This window comes from Sus scrofa, chromosome 4 (genome assembly GCF_054392235.1).
Source record: "Sus scrofa isolate SSC_HxYL_T2T_F1_AM1 chromosome 4, Sscrofa_HxYL_maternal_Yorkshire_Landrace_v2.0, whole genome shotgun sequence".
Taxonomy (NCBI): domain Eukaryota; kingdom Metazoa; phylum Chordata; class Mammalia; order Artiodactyla; family Suidae; genus Sus; species Sus scrofa.
Genome location: NC_139386.1, coordinates 68,653,723 through 68,676,004, shown reverse-complemented (window position 1 = coordinate 68,676,004; position 22,282 = coordinate 68,653,723). Strand labels below are relative to the sequence as shown.

The 22,282-nt window shown below is 41.5% G+C and overlaps 1 protein-coding gene across 28 annotated transcripts in view; it reads right to left on the bottom strand.

Moving 5' to 3' along the window:
• Positions 1–6,522: 6,522 nt before the first annotated feature.
• EYA1 (EYA transcriptional coactivator and phosphatase 1) overlaps positions 6,523–22,282 on the bottom strand; it is a 357,349-nt gene continuing 341,589 nt past the window's right edge. For all 28 annotated transcript variants that reach the window (XM_021089240.2, XM_021089251.2, XM_021089242.2 and 25 more), the window contains 2 exons: positions 20,438–20,538; positions 6,523–8,589 (listed from right to left, as the gene is read on the bottom strand). In XM_021089240.2, coding sequence (XP_020944899.1) covers positions 8,509–8,589; positions 20,438–20,538 — 182 coding nt within the window. In that variant the 3' untranslated portion in view covers positions 6,523–8,508. The remainder of the gene's footprint in view (positions 8,590–20,437; positions 20,539–22,282) is intronic.

Sequence of the window (22,282 nt, the reverse complement as noted above, 5' to 3'; positions counted from 1 at the left end):
GGTGAACTGAACCCTGAGCGTTGATGTGCATCACATGTCTCTCTTGCCCATCTATGAATTTCTTGCAGTAAGTAGAACGCACTTCACGAGTGGTTAGAAATAACCATCAGGCCATCATCATGCTTAATTTTTATAGCAGTTTTAAAGGTCAGTTTCTGAGACTGCCTTAGACATTATCCATTCTCTCCAGCCATGCTCTTCTTTCTTTCATCTGTGAAACCACCACCTGGTCCTTAGTACAGAATCAGTGTTACCTTCTCCTAGGAGTTTTCCCCAGTAGAGCGGTCATCTCAACCCCAATTCCCCTGCACCTGAAGCCTGTAGCCCATCCTGTCCCCTATGGCTGAAGTCCAGTTCACCTTCCACCACCTTCATCAGCCCCCTCACTCCACCCTGGGAAACATGCCCTGTTAGCACCTTGCGTGGGGCCTGGGTCTTCAGTACACACTGAAAGTTGCCATGTCAAAAGGAACTTTTTTCAGTGTCTACTTTTTTTTTTTTTAAGCCTGTGGATGTAAGGCTGTTTGGAGCAGTCTGTTGTTTTTCCTGATTCCTGCATTTCCCTTTGTTTTTCATGGAACATGGAGCACTGATTTCCTGTAAGGCTTTGCAAATAAATATCAAGGTCAGGGGCTGGAAGCCTTTCTGGAGCTATTGTGGCACCTTTTGATTCTACTGGGCCAAGAAATGCTTTCAACCCCAGAGGGCAGAAGTTTTTCAAAACAAGACTGTTCCAGTAAGGGCGTGTGCTCCCTCCATCGACGCCAGCCCCCGCCTGCTTGCATTTTAACTAGATGGAGAAGAATGGAAATTCTGCACAACTTTTGGTATTTTTTTGAACCACTAAGAAGGCTGGGTGATGGGGCCTGCAGTGATTTCCCAGCAAGAGGTTGATACGGACAGGAGGATGGGGAGGCAGTGACAGAGGCCGTTTCTGAAGAGCCAGAGGAGGGGCAGGTTCTTTCCCACACACCTGGTTGGCCCAAAGCAATGGCTCTTTACCTTGGCTGCTGCTCAAGCCCCAACCTAGACAAGTTCCATTAGACTCTCTGGGGAGGGGCTTAGGGAGTTTTCAAAGCACCCAGGTGATTTCAGCAGGCAGCCAGTCGAGAACCACTGGCAGAAGGAAATCAGAACTTGTGAGTGTGAGTGTGTGTGTGTGTGTGTGTGTGTGTGTGTGTGTGTGTGTTGGGGGCTTTTTCTTAGGGAGTGGTCCAGAGGTCACTCCTGCTGGGTGGGTAGCAGATGCAGGGAGGAGGTGAGGCTGGTCAGTGCACAGCATCAACAGGGGGAACCACCAGGTAGCTAATTTCCTTTCATACCCGGCAGGCACACTGTCACCTGTGGGTAGCCGTTGAGAGAAGCTGGGGCAGCCATGGAGTGCCTGGAGCAGAAGAGGGAAGCAGAGGAAATCCATTTTCCAGACTGTTGGTCTAACCATGGTCTCAGGCAGCAAAGTCCCAGTCAAACCAGCCCCCAAGCGCAGCACAGAACCACATATGCACCGGCTCTGGGCACACTTTGTGCCCCCACCGGAGAATTCTCTCCCAAAGGCTTTCCTCTGGCAGCGCATCCATTTTTCTTCTGTTGCCAATAAAAATCCCCGGCGCTGTTCTTTCTCCTCCGCTTCCTTCTATTGCTTCTGACAGAGTTTGCCAGTTAGCTGAGGTCAGGATTTCCTTTTTACAAACAACCTGCTTTCAGTCAGTGGGGCCAAAGGTTTCCTAAATTACAAACCCTTTCATTTCTTCTGCCACAAGTTAGCCTGTCAATCTGGATAATTGCACAGAATGGAGAGACATGGAAACATTTCTGGGAGACCCTGAAAGAAAGAAGTGCTGGTTGCTAACTCTATCCTTTGGGTTGTCAAGAAGCTATCCTTAGCAGGACGGACGGGGCTCCATGGATCAGCTGAAGCTTTTGTAGCTGCAGAGAGTGTGGGGGATTCCAGGGTCTGGAAGGAAACTTTCCTTTCTTTCTTTTTTCTTTTTTTGCTTTTTAGGGCCTCATCTGCTACTTACACCACAGCTCACGGCAATGCTGGATCCTTAACCCGCTGAGGGGGGCCAGGGATCGAACCTGCAACCTCATGGTTCCTAGTCGGATATTTTTCCGCTGTGCCACGAATGGGAACTCCAGGAAGGAGATTCCTTACAGGTCTTAAATGAGCACACCCACTGTGTCCACCACAGCATCTCCACATTCTGTTAAGCAAATAGCGTCCTTTATATTCATTTGAATTGGGGGACATCCAAGTCCTATTCACATGTTTTGGAAAGCAAATTTTAAAAGTTATTACAAAATATATGTGCATTGGACACATGTAAATGTTGATGGGGAAACAAATTTTATTTAATATAATTTATTTATGTATTGCTTTTTAGGGCTGCCCCCACAGCTTATGGAAGTTCCCAAGGTAGGAATCCAATCAGAGCTGCAGCTGCCGGCCTACGCCAGAGGCGCAGAACTTGGGATCTGAGCTGTGTCTGTGACCCACACCACAGCTCACAGCAATGCCAGATCCTTAACCCACTGGGCAAGGCCAGGGATTGAGTGTCATGGATGCTAGTTGGGTTGGTAACCCTCTGAGCCACAACGGGAACTTGTAGGAAGATAGATTTTAAAGCAGCCTCTGGAAGAATGACATAGAATTGAGGTGCTGAGGTTTTGTTTGTTTGTTTGTTTGTTCGTTTTAAAAAGGCATTCAGCCACTTCTGGACCATCATATTAACTGTGGACAGGATGCCAGAGACACCTTGGAAATAGAAAGGGCTGCCTACGCCTTGGGGTGGAGCAATGGAGCAGGGGGCAATGCCAGCTTTTAGGGACATAAAAGCCCTGACCTTGTCATGATTCTGTGTTGTATCCAAGAGTCAGTTGGGGTCGTGACTCTGCCTGATTTGGTCGTGACCTCTTGGGCAAAGCATTTTACCCGAGCTGTGTAATCTGTAAAATAAAAGGGGTTCAGCTAGACAGTATTTGGAGTTAAGATTTAAGTATAGTTTGGTGTGGAGTGGTGCCAGAGGGAGGGGTTCCAGGCTACGGTGCTGATGCTGGAGGCTGAATGCCATCTCTGTTCCTATTGTCTTGCTTTCCTTTCTCCCATGGACGGGGGATAGCTGGTGCATAGAAAGAGCAGGAAGCCTGAAGTTTTACTCGGAGGTATAGGACTATCCAAGCCCCTCCCCGCTCCTGGCCACACTCCCGCGATCCCCCCTGCAGTCCGTGAACTTGCTCCCTTCCTATCTTCCCTTGGGCACTCCATCCCCCTTGGCCTCCCCCGACTCTGCTCGGCCAACTCCAGCCTGCAGGGCTCAGCTTAGACCTCAGTTCTTTGGGGGAGCGTTTCCTGCCTGTCCATGCTGCCATGCTTGCCCACCTCTCAGCCCAAGGGTACTACTCATAGAAGCCTGCTTTATCATTGGGATTCTTTTTAAAAATTCAATATATTAAATAAAAACCAAAAATGCAGAGTTCCCGTCGTGGGGCAGTGGTTAACGAATCCGACTAGGAACCATGAGGTTGCGGGTTCGGTCCCTGCCCTTGCTCAGTGGGTTAAGGATCCGGCGTTGCCGTGAGCTGTGGTGTAGGTTGCAGATGCAGCTCGGATCCCGCGTTGCTGTGGCTCTGGCATAGGCCGATGGCTACAGCTCCGATTGGACCCCTAGCCTGGGAACCTCCATATGCCGCAGGAGTGGCCCAAGAAATAGCAAAAAGACAAAAAAAAAAAAAAAACAAAAAAACAAAAAAAAACCCCACAAAACAAAAATGCAGTTCATCCATTTCTCCCATCAACCCCCATCCCCTGCCTCTTGCAACCACCAGTCTGTTTGCGGTATCTATCTGCGTGGGTTTTGTTTTTGCTTGTTTTTGTTTTTTTAGATTTCCACATGTAAAAGAGATGATAACAGTATTTGCCTTATCTGACGTTTCACTTAGCATGATGCCCTTGAAGTCCAACCACGTTGCAAATAGCAGGATTTCCTTCTTTTTATGACTGAATAATATTTCACTGTGTGTGTGTATAGATAGATAAAAAATACACATTATGATTCATTTTTAATAGTCACCATCCCAGTGCTTGAGGTCAGGGACTAGACTGTCTTTTTCACCTTGTTTTTTAGACTAGGCCAGAAAAATGTGGTCCCCTTGTAAATGGTTTGTGCTGTCAAAGAACTGGCTCTTGTGTGTGTGTGTGTGTTTAGGGCTGCAATGACAGCATATGGAAGTTCTCAGGCTAGGTGTCAAATTGGAGCTGCAGCTACCAGCCTTCACCACAGCCACAGCCACAGAAACATGGGATCTGAGCCGCATCTGTGACCTACACCACAGATCATGGCAATGCCGGATTCTTAACCCACTGATTGAGGCCAGGGACTGAACCCACGTCCTCATAGATACTAGTCAGGCTCAAAGAGCTGGCTCTTCAGTTGAGAAGACAAATGTCTCTGAATAGTGAGCGAGCACAGCAATGGGATGCATTAAATAGTATGCCAAGCAGTGTCCCAAACACTTGACATATATTAACTTACTTTGTCCCCTTAATAAAACGCTCTGAAGTAGATATCATTGTTCCCTTCTTTTTACAGATGAGCAGACTGAGACACAGTTAAACAACTTGGCTAGCTAAAATGAGGAAGCTGGGATTCGAACCAAGGAGTCTCCCCACAGAGGCCGGGCTCTTAACCACTAGGTGTACTAACTCATGGTGGTGGAGAGACCCCTTGCTCGGGGTGGGGGGGTCTCACATTCCCCCATTCAGCCCATTAGCGAGTGCTGTCATTGCTGTCACTAAAAGTAACTCCAGATGTCCATTTCCCTCTCCTAACTGGAATTTGGCTGTTAGACTGCCTTACTAGTCTAATAACTTGTTTCTCCATGTCTCCTGCCTTTCCATGACTTGTTCTTCACCCAGGAACCAGAGCCATCATTTCAAAGAATGTATCAAATTGGGTCACAAGCCTGTGTAAACCCTTGGGTGGCCATTTAGACTAGCATCCAAATCCCTTACCAAGACTTTCTCAAATCTCCCTTACTTTCCAGAATCAGCTTTTCTTGGACCCATGAGTCTGATTTTCACTCCTAGAACACAGTAAAAAGAAGAGATCTCCTCTGAGAACCTTTGTCCGTATTCCCGGGGGATCTCTTGACATTTGAACTTGGTCTCCATTCAAACATCTTGGCTCTGTCTGTTCTTTCCAAGGAAAGCCCACTTACCCATATTCCATTTTAATTTTCCATAAAGAATGTTTCTGGCTGACTGTATCTTATTCATTCACGCACCTGGTAATTCATTTGTCTGTTCCCTCCATCTTCAGGATCTGGGACCCCCGTCCCCAGCATCCAGGACAATGCCCCTCATGATGGGGAAAAAGTGTGCTTTGATTGAACAGAATAACATGAACTGCCAATAAGACTGTGGACGTTGGGTGGGAAAAGTTCAAGAGAAGGAGCTACCACTGTGTGCCATGATGGGAAAGAAGGCTCTGGAGCTGGACAGGGTTTGGCAGATGGGGGGTGGAGGAAGTCATTGACGGCAGTGGGAAAGCACTGAGCAAAGCCCAAAGGATGCTTAGGGGCTCTTTGGTCCATTAAGAACCCAGCTAGTACGTACTGAAGGCTTGTTCATAAGAATAACGAGAGAGAATGTTGGGAAGAAAATAGAGACTGTATGTGGAAACTCTAGAATGCCAGGTAGAGAAATAGAGGCTCTAATCTATGGTCCAAGGGGAGCCCTTGAAACATTTTGGCCAGGGAGTTGTCAGGGTAGAAGTAGTGCTTGAGAAAATCCTTCTTGTGAGGGTCTGCTCTCCACTGTGCTTATCTTCCATGGTTTCTTCACCGGAGACTTAAAAGCCCCTCCACCTCCCACCCTGGTCTCTCTTTACAGACGTTCCCCCAGCTTTTCTCATTATCCAGCGTTTGGGCATGCTCCGACACTTCATCACTCAGGCCACTTGGCCGAGGGTGTGCATGAGAAAAATGAACATCCTGGGCCTGAAAAAATGAATCAGACCACTGCATGTTTGGTTCTTACGTGTTTGTATGTACGAATGTTGTGTTTCTAAGATTAAATCCCAGGAGGAAGAAAGTCGTGCCATTTTATAGCTCTTCGTCAGTGCGATTAATCTGGCCAAATCTGAGAGGTATAGGTTGTGGGCATTCTTTATCGATGGAACTGGTTCCTATTGCTGTCCCTTGGGTATTCACAGTGACTAAATCTACGCTCTGGCATCCAAGATACTTGATGCTGAATTCTGTTCTATAACAGATAAATCTGAGTGAGGGTCTAGTTTTATACAGTTTTGGAGGAAGTCAAGAGCTTTTCCACCCATCTGCTCTTACAGTGATCAAAGAAACAGCTGTTACCCTTTGAGCTTAGGCCTCTGAAGGGCTGATAAAGCCATTACTACAACTGCTCCATCCAACTTCCTTTCGTTGGCCCATGAGCGTGCTCACGCACCCAAGATCCTGTTATTTCTTGGAATCCAGGGACAAAGAAAATACTGACATTCAAGGCACTTGTACTTCACAAGTCAGTTTTATTAATTTAAACACAAATTTAATGAAGAAAAATTCTGTACACAGTTGTGGACACGACACACCTTTAGACAGTAAGGTCAAGATAAACTTTTGTCTTTTCCACCTGCAGAGTACAAAAACGTAAAATGGAAAGGCTAAAAAAAACCTGTCAATTTCTGTTTGCTTCAAACAAAAGAGAAAAAAAACTGAATTCAATGATTAAACAATTTGGAGGATTCACAACTGACTAATTCTAGCAGCAACATGAGGCTTCAGAAAAAAGACAGAATAGTTCTTTAGCTACTTTGGGTCAAAGCTTGTGTCCCCCCCCCCCCCAATAAAATAGTCAAGAAAATTGTTCCAAAAAGTAATTTCATGACAATGGAAGGCTTTAGATGAGAAGAACTAAGTGCCTAGCTAACTGATCACTTCTGGAGAAACTTTCTTAGGGTATTACAAAGTGAAGGGTTTTTATTTCCCAGATTTATGCTTGTCTGTGTAATTCATAATGAGGGTGAAAAGTCGCATTATCTCCTGGGTGATGCTGATGGGGCCATGTCCACTGGTGACAATGAACTTTCCTGGGAGGGTGGGGTGGGGGAAAGGGGACTGGGAGAAGAGTGTGGATAAAAATAAGAGAACGTGAATGTAGGAAGTAATACAGTTTTGCTGATTTCCAGATATGTGGTAACGTCCTTCCTTAAAAAGAAAATGCAGACATTGTCTTCTGAGCACATAAGAACTTGGCTAGTTAAGTGTCCAATTCATGAACCGTTTCATTAATAAAATATATCTATCATCTACATTCTTTGTGTGGGAAGAAGCACTTGAATAATCACTTTTTTCCAAGTAGTTACATATAATACATTAGTATTGAAAACAAAAAAGTGAGGTTGCAAGAGGACTGTTTCCCCCCCCAAATTATTTAAGACACTGCTGTGTAATTTTACAGAGGTCCTCCTAACAGCATTAAACAAAAAGGAAAAGGGGGGGATTGGAAAACAAAATCCTATAGACACTTGACATCCATGCTTTTGGTCTTGACAACATTATCTAAAAAAAAAAAAAAAAAAAAAAAAAAAGAAATCCATTATCTACATATTTATACCCAGTACTTCGATAAGGCACTGCACGTCTTTTGTTACGTACTGCCTCACTCTGCACTATCAAGGCATTGCTACCTTTCAATATCATTTTCCTAAACAATATGTAAAAGAATCATCCATTATTACAAATTTACACCAAAAATTCTTTCTGTACATGATTGTCTCAGTGATGTACATATTATACGCTTAAATTAGACATATTTTAAACTACTTTGCAATGTGCTAAAATTCAAAGTCCTTGCTATGTCGTGAGGCCAAGGCCTTCCATCGCTTCTCTCTCACGCTATTACCTCTTCAGTTATTTGATGTCAAAGTCGTCTGTTCGAGTGAACGGCAGGGTCCTTGAAGTATACCTCGATAAAGCTGTTTTATTTTTTTAAAAAGTCTGTTCATAAATAAGTAGAGATGTAGAGATCACCCTGGGTATGAGACACCAAAAAAGTAAACCTTTTCCAAGAAAACTCCCCCCCACTGGTATTCAGGAAACCCATTTTAGTCTTTGTTGTGCAATCAAGTTTGCTGCATTGGAGAAGCTGTTCATGTCACATTGAAGATGCTAAAAACGTCAGCGTCTGCAGGTCCTTTCTTCACAGGTTTGAACCATGTAGTTCATGTGGCCAAGACACCTCACCACGGTGCTAGAACATTCTCATGGCTTGTTTTCATCGGATTCACAGTACTAGAGTCAACAGCCGTTTTGAAGAAAGGGAGGTCGTCCTCCCTGTACCGCAAGGGTGGCGGTGCCGACCCACGGCGGGCGGCTGGGCATCGGTAGGTTGAAATGGTCAGTCTGGAGTCCGGTGCCAACGCAGGACTCAAGCCTGCTGGATTTGTTCCTGGTTACGGGGCGGTGGTGTGGCTTCAAAGTGCTCTGTGGCTATTACAGGTACTCCAGTTCCAAGGCGTGATGTAGGGCCATGAGGTCCGAGTGACTGGAGACCCTCCAGAAGGGCATGGCGTGCTGCAAGAGGGGCAGACACACGGTGAGGGCAGACAGAGACCGCTCTGGAAATCCTCCGTGCTCCCCCCGACCCCTACCCCCTTTGCAGGATTGTGAAACCTGCCAGTTAAGATCTTAACATCACATCTGTTTAAAACAAAAATTCAAACTTAATCCTCCCCTGAGAATACCAGACTGCTTTTTAAACTGTAATCTGGAGTCTGTTTCTTTTAAGAAGGTGATGGGTATTTCTGAAGCAGATCTACACTGGGACTTGAAGGCCGATTTCAGACTTCAAATACAACCCAGTAGCTCTGAACAAAACACTGTCAAACAGTTGCCTTTCAAAATCTGTAGCCAGTGGGTTTTTCATGCCACAAGTTGAAGCAGTTTTCTTTAGTTGGGAGTATTTTACATTTAGCAAAACTCAACTTTACTTATGTCAGAAGCAACTTTTTTTTTCATTTATTTCCTTCAGACATTCTTTGCATTGACCTTTAAACAGTTTTACCATATGGGAAAATTTTAAATGAACATCTAAGGTAGTTTTGTTTTTTTTTTTGGCCGATCCTGCAGTGTGCAGAAGTTCCTAGGCCAGGGATCGAACCCCCGCCACAGCAGCAACCTGAGCTGCTGCAGTGACAATGCAGGATCCTTAACCTGCTGTGCCACAGGAGAATGCCTCTAAGGTAGTTTTCTATTTTTTGTTTCTTTGGTAGTTGTTTAAAACATAAATCTAAAAATCTAGCTTAAACGATAGGAATGTTTGTGAAACACCTGGATTAACCAGAGATAAGAAAACAGTTCAAAAAGCAAACAAACCAAACCCCCCCCCAAAACAAAACAAAACAAAACAAAAAAATCAAAGTTACCTTATTCATGAAGGATGAAAACATGGTTATAAACTTTATTGCTCAAAAGCACTATAGTAAATACTATGCAGCAGCAGCATCTTTTTCTTAGATAAAAGATAATCATCACCTTTCAGAGAACAAAATTCTATTTAGCCCATAGAAAAAAATTTTTAACCCGAAAAATAATGTGAAGGCCTGAGTATAATTTCTGGCTACAGTTCTAAGGAATTTTTTAAAACAATCCATACTATTAGAATATAGAATGAGAGCAAGTAGAACTTGGAACTGGGGAGTTTTTGTGGGAACTATATTTAAGTAACAATAGAAGTTACTAATCATTTTGGTGTAGATCACATCGCTATTATTATTTTGGGGATACAAACTATTGTTATTAACAATGTATAGTAGTTATTCTGGGGATGCAAACTATTGTTATTTATTAACAGTGTATTTGTCTCAAGAAATCTGCTAAAAGCATCTTTACCATAGTCCAATATCATATGTAGACCTTTCTGGATTCTACACTATTTTGGAGTAGTTCTTCATTTTTTAATCCTCCAATAACAGTCCAGAACCAAGTACTAGAGAACTTTTTCTACATTTTTAGGATGTTTCCACTTGACAACTTTAGATCACAAACATAGACTGTACTGTTTTTCATTCATTCATTAATGATATTTTGCATTTGCAGGCTTAGTGCAGAAGACATCCTTGGCTACCCTCTCACAGCCTGTGGGTGAGTAGCAGAAATGAACAAAAATCATGAGTGGGAGTTCCCGTCGTGGCGCAGTGGTTAACGAATCCGACTAGGAACCATGAGGTTGCGGGTTCGGTCCCTGCCCCTGCTCAGTGGGTTAACGATCCGGCGTTGGCATGAGCTGTGGTGTAGGTTGCAGACGCAGCTCGGATCCCGCGTTGCTGTGGCTCTGGCGTAGGCCGGTGGCTACAGCTCTGATTCGACCCCTAGCCTGGGAACCTCCATATGCCGCAGGAGCGGCCCAAAGAAATAGCAAAAAGACAAAAAAAAAAAAAAAAAAATCATGAGTGCTCACCCAGAAGGCATACGGGGGTAACTTCCTTTGCCTGGGGATATGCTTGATAAGAGGAGGTGACAACTGAGTAGTGGTAAAAGGGTGATCACTCAGAAGAGCACTGTAATGACTGTGTGTGTGTAAATGGGGGCTGGGGCAGAGGATATAGCAGGAATTCCCTATTAGAATCCTGGATGTGTGAGAGAAAGACATGGCTGTGACCTGATTGGCTGTGGGAGCCGAATGGTATAGTGCCTGGTGCCTGTTAAAGAGTTTATTATAATAGCGTTAGTAAATGTCAATCATTTTTTTTTAATGGCACCCCATGGCATATAGAAGTTCCTAGGCCAAGGTTTTAACCTATGCTGCAGCAATGCTGGATCCTTTAACCCAGTATGCCAGGCCACAGCAGGAACTCTGACATTTACTATTGAGAAATTATAAGAAGACTGAGTCTAAGGGAGAGGGTAGGGGACTAAAGCATGTGTTAACAAACAATTACAACTAATATTGCAAAAATAATATTTCCTGCTAACTAGGCACATATTGATGTGAGGATTTTATAGATCTATAAGAGCTTCCCAGGCTGAGTGGGTACAAAGGAAACAGGTTTTTTTCTGCATCTATGTTTAGCCTGGAACAAGTATTTCTTATATGAAGTCAGAGAGAGATGGCGTAAAAAAAAAGAGGAAAAGAAAAAGCAAATTCTACACTGAGGAGACCTGGATTATACTCTCAATTCTGACATCAGCAACATAACTTGGAATCATGATAAATCTCCCTGGAGCCCTAGTTTGTTTATTTGCAAAGTAAGGGTTTAGGGGAAATGAATCAGGGTTGCTTCTAGTTTTAATAAAGTCTATAACTTTTTCATTAAAATATTTTATTACTTGTAGAGCAGTGTAGCCATAGTAGATTTATAAAGTAATATACATATATAACACATGCTTCTACTGCCAAGAATTGGCAGTCAAGATATATCTGCTGAATCTATTTCATTACATAAGGCAGTGTGGGATTAAGAATCAAAATGATATAGCCAGAGTAATCACGCAAGAAAAATAAATTAAAGCATCAGAATTGGAAAGGAAGTAAAGCTATTTGCAGATGACATGATTTTATATATATATAAAATCCTAATGACCAACAAAAGCCTGTTATATCTAATCAATGAAATCAGTAAAGTTTACAGGATACGAAATTAACACACAAAAATGAGCAGCATTTCTAAGAACAAATTATCTGATGAAGAAATAAAGTGAACTCATTTATACTGAAAACTGTAAGACATGGATGAAAGAACTTGAAGACACAAATAATAAATGGAAAGGTGTCTCATGTTCATGGATTAGAAGATTTAGTATTGTTAAAATATCCATATTACCCAAAGCCATCTATAGATTCGTTGCAATCTCTAGCAAGATTCCATGGTGTTTTGTTTTTTTTACAGAAGTAGAAACAAATTCTAAAATGTATATGGAATTACAGAAGACCCCAAATCAATTCTCAAAAAGAACAAAGTGGGAGGCATCACACTTTCTGATTTAAAGCTATATTATAAAGCTGTGGTAATCAAAACAGTATAGTACTGGCATAAAAACAGACATGGAAAAATGGACCAGAATCAAAAGCTCATAAATAAGCCCATGTATATATGCTAAATTAATATTTTAAAGGGGAGCCAAGAAAAATCACTGGAGAAAAGACAGTCTCTCCAATAAATAGTGCTGGGAAAATACTGGGTATTCACATGTAAAAGAATGAACCAATTAACTCAAAAAGGACAAAAGACTTAAATGTAAGACTAGAAGCCATAAAACGCCTATAAAAAAAACACAGGAAGAAAGATCCTTGACATCAGCTTTGGCAATGATTTTTTTGGATATGACCCCTAAAATAAAAAATAAACATGTGGAGTACATCAAGCTAAAAAGCTTCCGCATAGTAAAATAAATGACAAAGTGAAAAGACAACCAATGGAATGAGGAAAAAATATTTGTAAACCGTGTATCTGATAAGGGGTTAATATTATAGAACTCAATAGCAAAACAAATAATCTCGTTTAAAAATGGGCATAGGACCTGAATTAGACATTTTCTTAAAGAAGATGTACAGATGGCCAACATGTACACGAAGAGGTAGGTGTTCAACCTCACTAATAGGGGAATGCAAGTCAAAACCACAAGACATCACCTTACATCTCAGAATGGCCTTCATTGAAAGGACAAGAGATAATAAATACTGATGAGGATGTCAGGAAAAGGGAATCTTATACCTGGTTGGTCAGAATGTAAATTGGTACAACTGCTAAGGAGAACAGCATGGCGGTTCTTCAAAAGATTAAAATAGAACTCCTTTATGATCTGTCAATCCCACTTTTGGGTATACACCCAAAGGAAATGAAAACACTATGTGTCAAAGAGATAGCTGTACCCCCACAGTCACGGCAGCACTATTTGCACTAGCCAAGACATGGAAACAACCTAAGTGTCCAACAGATGAATAGATAAGACAGTGTGGTGTCTCACACGCTCATAATGGAATATCCAGCCATATAAAAGAAGGGAATCTTACCATCTGAGACAATACGAATTGAACTTGAAGGCATTATATTAAGTGAAATAAGTCAAAGACAAATACTACATAATCTCACTTACATGTTGAATCTAAAAAGCCTCCTAAAAATCATAGAAAAGGAGATCAGATTTGTGGTTACTAGAGGCAGGTATGGGGGGAGGAGGAATTGGATGAAGGTGGTCAAAATATACAAACTTCCAGTTATAAGATAAATTAATAGCTGGGGCTGAAACGTACAACATGATGGCTAGAGCTAAGACTACTAGATGGTATATTTCAAAGTTGAGAGTAGATCCTAAGAGGTCTCATCATAAAAATTCTTTTTTATCTCTAGGAGATGATGGATGGCAACTCAATTTACTGTGGTAATCATTTCACTATATATATATGTGTATATATATGTATATATATGTATATATATGTATATACACATATATAAAATCTAAGAAAAGGCATTAGGCTGTCTTAAATTTATACAGTGCTGAATGTCAATTTATATCTCAATACAACAAAGAGTCAGAATGATAAATTCAGAATAAAGCTCAGTTGTAAGCTGGAGAGGGTAAGTTGGGCCTGCGTTGAATTTCAAGAATGAGCATATTTGGGGAGGTAGATGGAGAAGGATGGGATGCCCAGCCAGGAGATGGTGTGTGAGAGGAGTGAGATGCACAGAGTAGTGTGGAGGTGATGGGGCTGCGAGGGTGTGTTCATGACAAACACTAGTAAGAAGGGAGATTTTTTTTTTCAGGGAGAAGTATGTTAAAACAGTTTAGTGAGGCACTAAAGGAAGGATAGATTGGGGGGTGTGGTTGGCTGGTAGAAGAAAACTAGGCAAAGGAAGTAGAAATGGAGTGGGTACAAGGATATAAAGAGAGAAGACATGCTATTTGGTGATCAGTTGGAAGTAGAGAACACCAAAGCCAATCTTGAGTGGGTGAACTGGCTGGAGACGGTAGAATTCACCTGCTGACAGTCACATGGATGGTGCAAGACACGTAAAGGAGGCAGTCCTTCAGGTAATAAGAGCCACGGGACTAAAAACAGAGCTAATCCACAATTTTTTTTTTTCTCTTGTCTTTTTAGGGCCACACTTGTGGCATATAGAAGTTCCCAGGCTAGGGTTCAAATCGGTACTGTAGCTGCCAGCCTGCACCACAGTCACAGCAATGCAGGATCTGAGCCAAGTCTTTGACTTATCCCACAGCTCATGGCAAAGCCGGATCCTTAACCCACTGAGCAAGGTCAGGGATCGAACCCACATCCGCATGGATAGGAGTTGGATTTGTTACCACCGAGCCATGACAAGAACTCCCTAAAGCACAAATCTTCGTAATGATCACTGAAACTGATGTGGATATGATTAGTTTATCAAGATCAGGCATATGTTGAAAGAAACGGGCGCCAAGACCTAAATCTTGGGAATGTTTTGGGGTCATTAGAACCACAATATTCCCTGACTGATGGGAAAATGATGACACATTCTTTCTGCTCCTCTTGCCCATAGGAGCAGCCTTCCAGATCTCTTGCCTCCTACCCCTCTTGTCCAGTCTTTTGCATTTATCCCTTCTGATTATACATAAATCAATAATAACAATAGCTGGATGCATGGACACGTGCATGTAATCTGAAGTTTGCTGGATTATTAAAACTATATGAAAAAAATGTTTCAAAAACATAAACACACATAACCTTTGCCCGAGGTACTGCACTTCTAGGAATTTATCCCAGAGTTATACTTGCCCACTCATGAACCACATCAAGACCCCTCACTGCAGAACACTTTGTAATAGTAAATACTGGAAACCACCTAAATGTTAAGCCCCAGGGGACTTATTAAATTACAGCACATCGACGTAATGGAATACCTACGCGGCCACTTGTAAGAATCAGAGATACAGAGCCCCATGTACTTATATGAAATAACTAGCAGGATATAATATAAGTGAAAAAAGTATATAATTACCATTCGTATAAAAAATAAAGACCATATCTGTGCTTTCCTATTTATATTTTATCTCTAGAAAACATGCATATGGCGGTACAAATATTTCCTAAATTGTAAATAAGGAGATTTTTCTGAGAACTCATGAAACGTATTGCACAGCTTTGCTCTTTGATTATTTGTATATCTGCTTTCCCTCTGGACAGAAGTGAGCTCTTTAAGAATAAAGATGGAATCCAATTTAAGACCTGGCATATAGTATGTGCTCATGAAGTTAAATGAATGTACTGGCTTTAGGGATAATAAAATTCTGTACTCAGTGTTAGTCATCCCCATGTCTTACTCAAATAAAACTAAAAGCAAAAACTTGCATTACAACTGTTGTCCTTTTTTAAACAAAAGCAGCTCTTATTTTCCTCCAGAATAAACTCAGAATCAAACATCATTAAGCAGATTCTCAGCTTCATCTTGGTTTTCTGCACGTTTTAGAACGCACATTGGAAGTGAACATTTTTTTGACGAAGACTTGGTCATTTTCCAGAATAATGGATGCTTGCCATCGCCCCCTCCCCTCCATGTAATTCACAAGAAATTAATTTTAAGTAGTTCTCTGAAAAGTAAATAGAGCCAGGTTAGTTAGAGAGTTATAAAACAAGGCCATTTTAACTCTAGAAACGAATGCTGCCATACTACTTACATTTTGATTTTTTTACATCATGTAGGCCTGGTTATTTTCACTTGAGGAATGTTGTATTAGGGAAACAAAGAATTGTATTAGGGAAACAAAGAATTTTATGGTAAGAAAAGAAAGCCTGGCAGATTTGGATGACAAAAGCCATACCTCAAAGATAGCCACAGGCAGATGGCTTCTCTGTGCCACCTTTCTAGGAACAACAGGGTGCTCGGAGAAAACTCTTACAAGAGATCTTTTTAGAATGTTGTTAAAAAAAAAGCAAAGGTATTCTTAACCTTTTTCTCTTTGAAGCAGTGCTTTTTAATGTTATGAGTTAACAGAATGAGATAAAATTACTGCTGAAACTCCTAGGACTGTATTGGTAAAGAGAACAGGGCTGACAGCACAGACTTCAATGGACCATACAACACAGGTTAACTGGCAGAATACTTACTAGTTTTCATTTCTGGGCTTAAAAAATGACACTACCTTGAGCAAAGGAACATTACTTAGGGAGATGAAAGACATCTCTGTAGGAGAGAGAGGAGAATGCTATACTAGATTTTTAAAAGAACGTAGGAAGCAGAGAGACAAGCTAAATGGTTAAAACTAACTCATAAGAGATGCAAAACATTTTTGATTTTGCCAAACATTCTGGTGCTCCAACTTGGGGAACTTCACCGGTGCACAGTCTTAGTAATCTGAAATGCTTGTGAACTAAATGATGTACTAGAATTAATGATTTTCAAAATTTTAATCATGAATATAAAATTAGGAGAAAGAAGACACTGAATGTAGTTATATCTGCCTCCCCAAAGGAAAGAAATATTGTACACGTTATTCTAACATAGAAATCTCAAATTCTTTTGCAAATCAAATCATGTTTAAGATATGTAAGCTAAAGTTTATAATTGGAAGGAACTTTGTGCTAAATCTCACGGATATAATCAGCTTCAAATCCTAGAAGGCCACCTTCTAGCTGTGTGATCTTGGCCAAAATATTCACCTCCCTGTGCCTCAGTTTTCTTATCTATAAAATGGGTCTGAAGACCCCTTCCTCAGAAAACTGTTGTGAGGATGTAATGAGATAATGGATAGGACGTGCTTTCTAAAGTGATTCTGGGACATAATAGGGGCTTTATAGTTGATAGTAATTCTTATTTACCACCATGATTATGAATCCTATGGCACGGATAACCATCCTATTTCTTTTTTTTTTTGTCTTTTGTCCTTTTAGGGCCACACCTGCAGCATATGGAGGTTCCCAGGCCAGGGGTCTAATGGGAGCTGTTGCTGTCAAGCCTACATCAGAGCCACAGCAATGCCAGATCCGAGCCGTGTCTGCAACCTACACCACAGCTCATGGCAACGCCAGATCCTTAGTCCACTGAGTGAGGCCAGGGATCAAACCTGCAACCTCATTGTTCCTAATCAGATTTCGTTTCTGCTGCACCACGATGGGAACTCCCCATCCTATTTCTTTAGCTTGAATTTTCATATAGCATTTTTTAAATGGGCTATTGCTAAACTGTAGTCTTCCCCTAAATTAAATATTTCCCGTTAGTTAAATATGAAATATTCTCTATTTCTGTGCAGAACCCCACACATGAAAGATCTCATTATTTACTGTGAACTATTAGGTCCTTGTCTCTTAACTCATGCACTAAGTACTGCTGTTTAAGTGCCAGTTAACCTAGAGAGGCTGGACATAAGAAAGGCTGTCGCTTTGTATGATAGATGGATAACATCCGTTATGCGCAGTTATTAGGAAACTGAATCTTCTGAAAAATCTGTACACTTTGCAGATACACATAAACATCCTACAACTCCGGGGTACAGATGCATTAGGGTTCCCACACTTTAGCTCTCAATGTGCAAAAAGTATGCGACAGAACGTACTGACTCATCACATACACTTATGCCAAGAAATCAAAGTTGAAGCTACAAGTTCTCAATCACAGTCAAAAACTTCAGAGGATTTTTTTTTTTTTTTTTTGTAGGCAGGTGCCTGTTTCTTTTTGGTATAGGTGTGTGCATATGTCCTGAATAAAAGGAATAACATATCCGACGATAAACAGCAGAGACAATTTTAACCATTCTTCAAAGAGAGCCAATACTCTTAGGGCTATTACTACTTTCAATTCCAACATCAAACCAAGACTTGTTTTACTTTTTCCATGCTGTGTTCACCCCTGCAAACATCCAAGAAACATACTTCTCAGAAAAGCTTAGCAAGAGACCACTCACAGAAATCCTGATGGGGGCCAAGAGATCTTATTTGTGTTCCTTGCATTTTAAATCGTCACTTTCATAAACATTCTTCTGTCTACCACAAGCTAGAAAGCCACATTTTGGCAACCTCCCCTTGAAATTAAAATTTTTTTGGTGAATGCTAGATGGAGAAGGACCAGCCTGGAGAGCAGATTCACACCTTGGCCCGGGGCCATCCTGGCATGAAATGCTGCTCTTCAATTCTCCAGTGCTCAGAGGTGCAAATCTATTGCATGTTCCCCTAGCCACTAGGAGGTCCTGTCTAGAAATGGCATGGGGATTCCAGAGGCTTTCTCAGGAAAGAGACTCGAGACTGGATTTGCACCAAATATTCTCTTTAACTCTCCAGGGTTGAGTTGTGGGTACTCTATTTAGTTTGGGAAAGATTTCTTTTTATGAAGACAGCCCAAAGGGCTAACAGATGTACCTAATGACAATGGGGGCTGGCCATTGCTGAAGCTGGAGTACACAATTGGTGCTCAGATGGCAAATCCTGCTTTAACATCAGGCTTTACAAAAGAGTGTGGGAGTTTCCACCAGCACTGATCACACTTGGGGAGACTACTTCTGGACACACTGTATTTATGGCTCTAAGTGAAATGATTCTTTACAGAATGAAGGTCAGCTTCTATGCTTTTACTGGCATTCAGAGGCACTGAAGGTGAATTAAGTATTCTTTAAATTCTACCAGGAGGCTGGCCACGTGGCATGCTTAATATTGCATCTGTGCACTAGTGCCATTTCTGGTATATACTGGAATATTCCAGAAGAGCTTGCCTCCTTTATGGAAATATACAGTGTTTTCTAGGACGGAGTGTATGAGGAAGAGAAAATATCCTATTGGCTAATCTCAAAATATTTATTGCTCTTCAACTTAAGATATATTTAGAGTAGAACTATGCCAAGATCTAGAGATTTGTAAAAAGAAAACAAAAACAAAACAAAACTGAAGACAATCTCCAACAACAATCAAGCAAACAAGACCCCTTCCTCTTAGGAGCACACACTGTACTGCTGAAATAGCCACATATGCAAATAATTAATAATAATGGCTGCCATTTGTTGCAAACTCCATCAAGCTCTATTCTGTATCTTAACTAAATCTAATCCTTTAACTAGCCCAGTGAACTAGTTGCTGCTGTTATCCCTGTGCATAGATAAGGAAAGAGAAGGGTCAAGTGACTGGTTCAAAGTCACAGAACTGGTAAAGAGTTGAGCTGTAATTCAAACCCAGGCTGTCTGGCTCAAGAATCCAAGCTATTTACTAACAGCTTCTCCAAATAAAGTAAAGTGGGGCTCCTATAACCGAGCTCTTTACAAACAAGGGAAACAGGGAAGGTGAAACATAAAACTGGATTCTGAAAAATGAGTATGACAATGGCAGCAGGGCCTTGGAGACAGGAGCGTTCCTCGCAGAGGCAAGAGCAGGGAGGAGGTGCTGGGCGTGGCCAAAGGCAGGTGAGCAGGCCCATGTGACCACCAGGTAAGATGCAGCAGCGGAGGAGATGGAGGGCTAGGTGGTTACCAGACTGTGAAGGCCCTGAGTGCAGGCTAAGGAATGTGGTCCCCTCCTCCTTCCCTTTTTAAAAAATGCAGGGAAGGACATTAATGAGAAAGGCTTTGCTAAGGGAAATGACAGAATTACACTTGCAGGGATGCAGAAAAAGAAAAGGAAGTATGATGGACAAACTGGGAGTTGAGGGACTTATAGGTGTGTCTGCTTGCTTGCTTCTTTCGGAGCGTCCCAAGAGAGGTAAGGCAATGAGCTCATGATCTAAAGAAGGCACCATACTCTAGGGCAGAAGATAGCTTTGCAAGCCAGCTCTGATCTGTGGGTGGTCTTTTCTTTTTTTTTCTTCTTTTTTCTTTTCATGGCCACACCCACAACATACGGACATTCCTGGGCTAGAGGTTGAATCTGAGCTGCACCTGCCAGCCTATACCACAGGCTTGGCAAGATCTTATCTGAACTGCATCTGCCACCTACACCACAACTTGCAGCAATGCAGGATCCTTAACCCAGTGAGCGAGGCCAAAGGCTGAACCTGCATCCTCACAGATACTACATTGGGTTCTTAACCTGCCGAGTCACAATGGGAACTCTCATTGGTGGTCTGTCTAAGGTGATGTTTAGAAGGTTCTAAGGCTGCATCCAGGCTCAGGTGAGAAGGGTGTAATCCCCTGGTGATGTCTGCCAGAGGTGCAGAGAGGGGCATACTGGCACAAGTAGGCATGCGTGCTGTCTCTGTTCTGGATGACAGCTACAGAGCCAAGCCTCTTCTTCTGGTCCCCAAGGCTACATTCTATGAAGCTCAACCACCCAAGACCCCTGAGCCTGTGTCTGTCATGCTTTAAGAAGGTTGATTTAATTCTACTCTGCCCTTTGCCAGCACTTAACGGTTCTGAACACCTTCACAATCTGTCTCAAGAGTAATGGCATGTGCCTCAATGATCCAGTTCTGAGAACTCTGAGGACAAGACAAATGAAATGGCACAAGACCCACTGACGAGGACCACTCACCTTCTTTGCTCCTTGCTCCTCTTCCACACCATCTCCTATGACAACATACACCACTTTTCTCCCAAACCTTTGAATTATCCTTTCGAAACAGCTTTCCTTTCCTAGTGAACAAAAGTAAATCATAAAAAATGTAAAGTTAATGTATGTCAGCACTCGAGGGCTTGAATGTTTTATGTAAAATGCTTTCCTCATGCTTCTGATTTCAACTCTTTGTGCAACCTGGGAAAAAAAGTGCTTTTCAATGCCATCTGGGAAGTACATAGAACCACCAGATACAGCAAAGATGGGAAATGAATTACCTGTATGGTGTCCTATGGACAATTTTAGTATTTTTTTTTTCCATAAGACTCATTTATAACAAAGTAGGATCTAGTCAATCTCAGTCCAGCATTTGGTGGAAAAAGAACTGTTCGCAGTAGTATGTTTCTCCCAACAAGCTGAAACTAAACAAAAGCATGCCATTCTGGCAACATGTTTGAACTTAAAAAAATGTTTCATGATCTACTGAACCCTGAAAACAATATTTGATAGAAAGGCTATTGAGAAGGATGGAAAAAAACAAAACAAACAAAAAAAACAAACCCTGAAGGGTTGGTTTTGTTACACCAAGAGAAAGCAAATACTGGACTTAGTTGGTATTTTCGTTTTCAGGTAGGGATGCTATCTGAATTCAAGACCTAATGTGTTTGCATGAAATATTCTTGGAGAACTGTCTTGGAAATAAATGTTGGGTAATTTGGGGCCCTACACAAGAGCGCATGTCTGCCTCACTCAGGCATCTAATATTCAATAAAACACTTTCCTGGAGGAAAAGCGGAATAAAGGTAACCATAGTTTTAGCTACCTATTACCGTTCCCTTCTCAAGACTTAGTTTGGGTCCCTGCAGGAGCTATCAGTACATCCTTGCAGTTAATGCAACTATTGTTATTTCTTCACACAGGAACTCGGGTTCCAAGTCTGGGGCTACCAATAGGGTCATTTTAATGGGCAATGGGACAGTTTATAGTTTTCAAAAGTGAATGGCTGAGTGGGGGTCCTGCACCTCTTTCAAATAAGGATCAGATATACATACGAACAAACTGCTTGTTTGCCTAAACAAATGTCTGCTTTATATTTGTATTTTGCACTAACCCCCTCATTTGCATCTGACAGAATGAAATAGGGCCAGCCTTATTCAAAGGATGTAATTTCAATGCTTCTTTAGTTGCCTACTAACCTATGAAATATTAAATCACTTTAAGAAACAGGATAGTTTGCTCTGCAAAAAATATACAACCAAACATTGCGATGTCAGGAAACTCTCTTGCCCCTCGCATAGAGGGAATTGTTGGTGTGTTTTTGTAAAGTTTCCTTTTCATGGAAAAAAGAAGGTAAACTCAATGTTATTTAAAAGTAAGAGCTGTGATTTTGATAATATTAACTCTTCCAATCCAAGAGCATGGTATGTCTTTCCATCTATTTGTGTCATCTTTGATTTCTTTCCTCAGTGTTTTATAGTTTTCAAGTACAGGTCTTTTGTCTCTTTAGGTAGGTTTACTCCTAGGTATTTTATTCTTTTGGATGTGATGGTAAATGGGATTGCTTCCCTAATTTCTCTTTCTCATCTTTCATTGTTAGTATGTAGAAATGCCATCAATTTCTGTGTATTCATTTTGTATCCTGTGACTTTGCCAAATTCATTGATAAGCTCTAACAGTTTTCTGGTAGAGTCTTTAGGATTCTCTAGGTGATGGCCAAAAAAAAAAAAAAAAAAAAAATTCTCACCTAAATTCTACCTCCTATAGGATTCCTTGTGAATTTGGGGTCATGTTCTCATTTTCCACAATAAGGATTACCAAACAAGC